Source organism: Drosophila rhopaloa, unplaced genomic scaffold (assembly GCF_018152115.1).
Source record: "Drosophila rhopaloa isolate 14029-0021.01 unplaced genomic scaffold, ASM1815211v1 contig_203, whole genome shotgun sequence".
In the NCBI taxonomy this organism is placed as follows: Eukaryota; Metazoa; Arthropoda; class Insecta; order Diptera; family Drosophilidae; genus Drosophila; species Drosophila rhopaloa.
The window spans coordinates 3,964,192-3,972,656 of NW_025335088.1; the positions used below are offsets into that span (position 1 = coordinate 3,964,192).

General features: G+C 40.1%; 1 protein-coding gene across 1 annotated transcript in view; it reads left to right on the forward strand.

Annotated features, from left to right (window-relative positions):
• The window catches only part of LOC108039407 (ankyrin-3), a 29,036-nt gene extending 24,049 nt beyond the window's left edge, over positions 1–4,987 (forward strand). Inside the window, exons 7-11 of the mRNA XM_017116419.2 lie at positions 285–615; positions 2,598–2,691; positions 2,752–2,976; positions 3,033–4,799; positions 4,862–4,987. Coding sequence (XP_016971908.1) covers positions 285–615; positions 2,598–2,691; positions 2,752–2,976; positions 3,033–4,799; position 4,862 — 2,418 coding nt within the window. The 3' untranslated portion in view covers positions 4,863–4,987. The remainder of the gene's footprint in view (positions 1–284; positions 616–2,597; positions 2,692–2,751; positions 2,977–3,032; positions 4,800–4,861) is intronic.
• The last annotated feature ends 3,478 nt before the right edge of the window (positions 4,988–8,465 follow it).

Sequence of the window (8,465 nt, forward strand, 5' to 3'; positions counted from 1 at the left end):
GGAGCTATATGATATAGTCGCCCCATCCGGCTCGTTCCGACTTATATACTACCTGCAATAGAAAGACAACTTTTGGGAAAGTTTCGAGCAGATAGCTTTAAAATTGAAGGACTAGTTTGCGTAGAAACGGATGGACCGACGTACGGGCGGACGGGTCGACAGACGGACGTGCGGACAGACCGAAAATATAATTCCCTCTGCAAGGGAATTAAAAGATGATATACTAGTTATCTTTTAACATTTACCCATATATACTAGATTTAACAGTTTTTTACATTTTCCAGAACGGTAAAACTGCGCTAAATATTGCTAGTAGCCTGGGCTATATAACGGTAACGGAAACACTTAAAATTGTTACTTCAACGTCCGTTGTTAATACCAATACTGGTGTGATTGAAGAAAAATTAAATGTAGTGTCTCCAGAGGTTATGCACGAAACCTTACTTTCCGACTCCGAAGACGAAACGGGTGATGATCTTTTGGACCAAAATAGTTACAAATATATGGCAACTGATGATTTAAAAGCCAATTATAGTCAAGATCACCAAAAATTCGATACCACAAATCCGGATCATGATCACACGGAAGTATCGGCTCCTCTAATCATTGAGAAAGGTAACTAAAACTAGAATCTATTTATTTTTTCTGTATTTTCATATCAGATAGACCTTTTGGAGCTCATTTTACTACCAGTTCTTTAAAAACACAATAATAAGAATTCCTGTTTATCTCAACAGTCTAGTTAGTTAAATTAAGTTATTATAATAGTTAAGTTCAATACTCGTCGGACGATTATATCATAAAAACGAGGACGTAAGCTAACTTCGGCAAGCCGAAGTTTTAATACTCTTGCAGACTTTGCCAAAATGCTAAAGTTGAAAAAGTAGCGAAAGGAATACGGTATACATAAATAAACTAAATTTGCATAGTTTCATGTCAATAGCTTTAATACTGCAAAAATGTCATATAAAAATATAAAAAAAAGGGATATTTTCCCAGCCTTTAAAAATGTTTCCTACGGAAGCTATAAGATATAGACGTCCGATCGGCAAGCGCTTTTACCCTGATCAAGATATTCGTAAATAGCTTCAATAGCTTACACACCGATTTCACCCTATTGTTCCTATGGGAGCTATAGGATATAGGCGTCCGATCGGCACGCGCTTTTACCCTGATCGTGGTATGCATAAAAAAAATCGATTTTGAAAGATTCATGTCAATAGCTTTCATCAATTCTTGCCCGATTGTTCCTATGGGAGCTATAGGATATAGACGTCCGATCGGGCAGCTTTTCAAGCTTGATCTGCGTACAGGACGACTGTGAAAGTTTCAGATCGCTAGCTTTTAAACTGAGCTCGCAAACGGTATTGAAACAGACGGACAGTCGGACATGGCTATATCGACTCCCCTATTGATCCTGAGCAAGAATATATATACTTTATGGGGTCGGAAACGTCTTCTTCTTCATTGCGTTGCAAACTTCTGACCAAAATTAAACGAGGGCAGTCCGATAAGTACTTAGCCTCACCGCCCGATGGCGTCACTATCGTGTAGTACATTCTCGTAGACGGCTACTGTCGAAATTTCAGCCGAATCGGACTCGTAGTTTTGTTTTGACTGCGTGTGGAATCGGACGTGTCCGCGGATTTTAGAAAAATGGAGAAAGAGCAATATCGGTCTGTGATTTCGCGCAGCGAAATCAGAGAGCGCTTGGATGCTGTGTACGATGACTCTTCTCCTTCGATGGCGACCGTCAAAAATTGGTTTAACGAGTTTCACGCCCAGGTGCCCCGAAAAGGGCTACCATGGAGGATAACGTGACAAAAATCCACGATCTCGTATTGGCAGACCGCCGATTGAAGATACGCGAGATAGCTAAGACAGTAGGCATGTCAAAAGACCGCGAAACATGGATCCACTGTTACACACCAGAGACCAAGGAACTGTCGAAACAGTGGACTTCACCTGCTCCGAAGAAGGCGAAGACTGTCCCATCGGCCGGAAAGGTGATGGCCACCGTTTTTTGGGATTCACAAGGTGTGATCTACATCGACAATCTGGAGAAGGGCAAAACGGTCACAGGGCTGTACTACGCCGAATTATTGGGCCGATTCACCGCCGAATTGCAGAAAATACGGCCCCATTTGGCGAAGAAAAAAGTGGTCTTACATTATGACAACGCACCGGCTCACACTTCCGCCCTCGCCAGGCCAAATTGGTCGAATTGGGCTACGAACTGCTACCCAATCCACCATATTCTTTTTGTTTCCAAACTTGGGTATAATTAATGGTAAAGGTTGCTTGCAAAGGGTATTATAATTAATTCAATCAAATGATTGAGCGCAATGAATGAGAGTCGCTCTAGCCATGTCCGTAAGTTCGTCCCTCCGTCTGTCAGCTTTAGCATGCTTAGCCTTAGCAGTCTGAAAATATACAAAATTTACAGATTTGGAATTTGTTGGTAAAAGCATTTTTTCAACCAAAAACGATGAGTTTGTTGTTTGTATGTTAATACCAACACTTTATATAAACCCTTAATTTTAAATATTTGTATCAAATTTTAAATCATTATTGAATTATTAAATTCCAATTACAAGAAATACAACAAAAAGAATTAAAATGTATTAATGGATCTGAAATGGAACGAAAACCCGACAATGTTCCTATTGTCCGACATCAGGTTCACTTAGGGTAAGCATCAGATAACTGTTATTCAAACTACAAAAATATAATTGAATTTAAATTATTTAGATTTCTCGTATCTTTCTTGGTTGACGCACGTGGAGGATCTATGCGCGGATATCGTCACAGCGGTGTGCGCATAATAGTACCTCCAAAGGCGTGCGCTGAACCCACACGTATAACATGCCGTTATGTTAAACCCCAAAGGGTAGCCAATCCTCCTCCTTTAATGGAAGGCGAGGCACTTGTGAGTCGTATTTTAGAACTTTCACCTGTTGAGGGAATGTTTTTAAGGTAAGCATTGACGCGTTAAAATGTAGTATAACATTATTAAATCCCTTTTATTTAAGCCCAATAACGTTAGAAGTTCCTCACTTTGGAATGCTTAGAGAGAACGAGCGCGAAATTATTATCCTGCGGTCCGACAATGGAGAAAGTTGGCGCGAGCACAACTTATATGAGAGTGAAGAACTTATGCAGGGTACCAGTAAACCCACAATCGAAAACGATTTCAATCGGATGGAAGCGTTGCATACGGACCGTATTGTTCGCATCACCACGCAAAATGTTCCACACTTTTTTGCCGTAGTTTCGCGTGTACGTCAGGAGGTGCATGCTATCGGACCAGATGGTGGTACAGTTTTCTCGACGGCAGTACCGCAGGTTCAAGCTATTTTTCCACCCCACGCCTTGACTAAGAAAATTCGAGTCGGTCTTCAGGCACAACCAGTAGACCTGGTTGGATGTTCTAAGCTACTCGGCCAAGGCGTTGCTGTTTCTCCAATAGTTACTGTAGAGCCGCGTCGACGAAAATTTCATAAAGCAATTACACTTAGTATCCCTGCTCCAAAAGCTTGTACCAAGAGTATGGTTAATGCATGTTATGGCAACGGAAATTTAAATTCACCAACTCTTAGACTATTGTGTTCTATTACTGGTGGACAGACGCGCGCAACTTGGGAAGATGTTACTGGATCAACTCCGCTGTCATTTGTAAAAGATAGTATAACATTTACCACTACTGTTTCTGCCCGTTTTTGGTTAATGGATTGTCGCAATATTGTAGACGCAGGACGAATGGCCACAGAGCTTTACTGTTATTTGGCCAAAGTTCCTTTTCTTGTTAAGTTTGTTGTATTTGCAAAACGCATCTCCCAAACAGAAGCTAAGTTTTCAGTGTTTTGCATGACTGACGATAAAGAGGACAAGACGCTTGAACAGCAAGAATATTTTATAGAGGTTGCAAAAAGCAGGGATATTGAAGTATTGCAGGATCAAACTATTTACTTAGAGTTCGCTGGCAACCTTGTCCCAGTTTTGAAGACAGGCGAGCAGCTAAATATCAAATTTCAAGCATTTTGCGAAAATCGACTTTCTTTTATTGCTCATATTAAAGATCCAGAATTTCCACAAGGTCGCATTTGTTTTATGACGGATCCAAAGGTAGGCCCGGATGAAGCACCACTAAATCCGCTTTGTTCTTTAAATGTATCAGTATATATGAAAATTACGGCAAAGCATCTTGAAAGCGTTAGGACGTCTAATTCAAATCATGGTTTTAATGTGGGTACTGAAATGAATGAAAATTATATGAATTATTCAAAAATCAAAGCTAACACAGAAGATGCATCGACTTCAGAAAAAAATGTCGAAAAAACTGATATAATAGAGGATGATAAAAAGTCAAGCAATGTTGAATTGTTACAAAGTGCTGATATAACGTTGTTCGATATATCTAACCATATTGGTAGTGACTGGCCTCAGCTAGCGATTGAATTGGGTGTTCCCGAGACCGATATCGAGCTTGTCAAAGCAGAGTACTTTAGTGGCGATAGCGTACAGCAGAGCATGGTAATGTTGCAGTTATGGCTAGAAAATGGGGGTATTTCCACAGGAAATGTTTTAGCTATAGCCCTTTACAAAATTGGGCGTGCAGACGTAGTAGAAAAATGTATTCATAATATAGAGTTTGTCTCTGATAAATCGGTACAAGATTTGTCCACACCCAGAATAAAAGAATCTGTAGATTGTGAAGATGCTTTTTCGAATATTTCTCATCCGACGCTGCCAGATTTAACTTCAAAACCTAAGGAAGATGCTTTTCAACAAAAAAAATGGTATGTTTAATCGTAAAGGAGGAAGGAATCATAATTTTAAATCATAAATTTTTAATAAATAGAAAAATATTGTGCTACCAAGAGTACATTACCAAAAGATATCGAAAATAAGATATCAAGAAGTAATGATACAACTCTAACCACATCACCGCTGGCTAAAAAAAAACAGGAACCAATTCAACATTTAGGTAATAAAGATTAATTCGAACCCAAAAAATCTGAACTACATTAATTATATTTTATTTTGCAGAAAAATATATCTCGACGAATCCTGATGATTCAAATCAAAAATAAGCTGTAATCATCAATAAAAAACGTTGCCTATATAAACCTAAATTTAAAACAAATTTCTTAAAATTTGTTTTTAACCATTTATTTGTTTTTTTTTGTTTTGACTGTAACGAGCAATATCTTTGCAAAGGCGGCCATTACGAATGGTCACTTTGCACTTTATAATTAAAATGTATTAACAGCACTAAACAATTTTGTTAGGGTTTAAAACTATGTACTAACCTAATAAATTGTTAAAACATTTATAATTTTTAAATTTACGACTTTGTTTAATTGAAAAGACTTTTTGAATTACACAGCTGGGCTTTCGAAAATCAATGAGCCGTGTTTCACTTTAGGGATGCTCTTAGGCCTGCGAGATGAGAGTGGTGCTTTGGATTGTTAGAAAAAATCATTGATGAAGTGCTAGAATTAGCAAGGGAAAAATTGTCCAGTGGCAAAAAAATAGGATTTTGTTCTAAAAAAATATTTTTAAAAATAACAAATCTTATTGTTTGAAGAGTGGCCTAATTTTGGAAAGGTGTCCAAAAATTATACCTCGAATGAAACTGTTAGAACTGGAAAACTTTATCTTGGGTTGCGTTGATTTTTAATAAAATAATATTTAATATTAAAAGAAATAGTAAAAAGTACTGTGACTTATTTAAGCGAACTCCGTAGTGTTGCAAAGATGTTACAGCAACATGATACAACACCTATACCCTTGATATATTTTCTTAATTTACGTTCACTAATATCTAGGATTCATTTGATTTGAATTGGACACAGTTATCGCTTATAATAGTTTCTGGAACACCATGTTCAAGAAAAATAGTCTATTTAAAAATAGTGAATTTTTTTCAGGGGAAAGAGGCAATGAAATTTCGCATAGTGTTTAAGCACGGTTAACAGTCCAATATGTTTACGTCGGTTTAAAGGATATGGTCTTAGCAGATCAATATAAATACGTTGAAAGGGTCTCGTTGATTATATTTGATATTTCATTGGGGGTCTAGGGATAACATTTGGAGCCTAAAGTTCTAAAATAACATTTTGAGAGTTTTCACTCTGGTGAACTTTCCGACATTACTCGTATACACTAATGGACAAAATAATATGTTTTTTTTTCTTTTTTAACGTCCTTTTTTAAATTCATATCTTCTCTTATCTCAACAAATCAAATTTTTTTCAGAACTTCTATTAATTGTCTTTAAAAAAAGTAAAAACAGTTTCACAAATCCTTTAATATATTTTTTTTTATAGTTTGTTGAACACGCCACACAAGGATGGTCCTTGTTTTCGTGTATTGACGAATTATTTCTAAAGATCCCAAAAAAAGCCGGTAACGGGTGCTCCATTCTTGAGCAAATCAGGTGTGGTCATAACCGGTCAAAAGTTAATCAAGATGTGTTATTACAGAAGACGACCGTGTCTGTCACGGCCGAGAATCCATAAGTCTGCCGGGTGTCGTCTGCGGAGACGCCGTCGACCCAGTGGTGTTGCAAGATGTCTTGCCAGACAGTTTGCATGTGTGAGCAAACGTTCCCGGTATCGACTTGAGGATTTGCAAATCGTCTCCGTTACCGTCGGCACTCCCGTGTCCTGAAACATAACTCGGTTTTCTACATAATGGTGCCACTTCACCCCTAGCATCCTCCTGAGAGCCTTTGTAATGCATGTTTGCAGCCTTTTTAGTGACGAATCACAGGCCGTGCCCCAGCAAGTGATTCCCCAGTTTAAAGTTGGAAGGACAATGGCCTTAAAAAGCCGCACCTTAGCTTCAAGGGATAGGCCGCTGCCTGGACAAAGGCGCCAGACCATTTTGTCAAGTTTTTTTCTTGCTGATCCACAAACTCGATCAATTTGTCCCTTCCAACAAAGGCGACGGTCTAAGGTAACTCCGAGGTACGTCACCTTATCTTCGTGCTTGAGCCTATTCCCATCAATGTAAAGGCTACGCGAAAGGCCAGGGCGGAGAGCAAAAGTGGCATGTTGCGTTTTGTCAACATTAAGCGCAATGTTCCATCGAGAGGCCCAGCACTCAAATTCGTCTAAGAATGTCTGGACACGTCGGGACGCAGACGTAGTGGTGCTACCAGCTGCAAGAAATGCAGTGTCATCTGCATATGTGGCCAGGAGTGTACCACGAGCAACTGGGTTTGGAAGATCCGAAGTGTAAATTGTAAACAGGACCGGACCAAGGACGCTTGCCTGCGGGACACCAGCGAAGTCCAGAACGGTGTCCACGAATGTCTACAGCAAACTCCCTTTTATCTAAGAATGATACAATGAGATTCCAGAGCCTTTCAGGCAAAAGCGTCATTAGCTTGTAGAACAGTCCTTCGTGCCAAACCCTGTCAAAGGCATGTCGAACATCGAGAAAAACGGCTGAGCAGTATTTGTGGTCTTCGAAAGCCCCCAGGACATGGTTAATTACTCTGTGCACTTGCTCGATAGCACTATGGCGACTACGGAAACCAAACTGGTGGTTCGGCGTCTTCAAAGGCGTTAATAGCTAGAAGTCTACCAAGCATGATCCGCTCAAAAATCTTGGAGAAAGTGGACAGCAAACTAATCGGCCTATAAGATTCCGGGCAACATGGGTCTTTTCCTTTTTTTTGCCACCATTGTAACTAATGCTCGTGATGGTGATGGAAAATAACCAAGGTCCAGGAAAGCATAAAAGAGGAGACAGAGCTGTGCAATGACAGAGCTAGGCAGAGCCTTTGCTACTTTGCCATCAATCGCGTCCATGCCAGGAGCTTTAGTAGTAACCAGTCGCTTTATATGACCACGTACCTCATCTTCGTCTACTGGCCGGACAGTAACAGGAGGGCCAAATGAAAGTCCTAACCTAGAGATTGTTGTCTGGACTTTATCGCTTGTTGCAAATTCAAATGGAGTAAAGCGATTTTCAAGATCATCAGCAAATACTTCAGCAATCTCGGAATCACTGTGGGCCCAAGTCCCATCACCACGTTTAAGGGAAAACCTCTGAAGCGGCTGTCTTTTAAGGTTGCGGGTGCATTTCCAGAGCGCAAATCCGTGATTCTGGTTAGGATCAATTGCACTGAGCTTGTCTATAAAAAATTCTGACTTGGCCGAACGGAGGACTTTCCTTAGCGGAATATGGTCAGAGGAAAGTCCCGGGCACTCTGAGATTGTAAGGTGGTTGCACGGGATGCCTTTGTACACAGCAAAATCAATGGCCGTCGGGAGGTGGTCTTTGATCCAAGGAAAATGAGTGGGTCCGCCAGTAGCCAAAATCTGCATATTTGAGTCGGGAATAACTGACATTAGGGTGTTTCCCCGAGGGCATGATCGCCTGCACCCCCAAAAACTGTGGTGCGCATTCCAATCCCCTCCAATGAGAAAGCGGCTACCTACAGAGCCAAA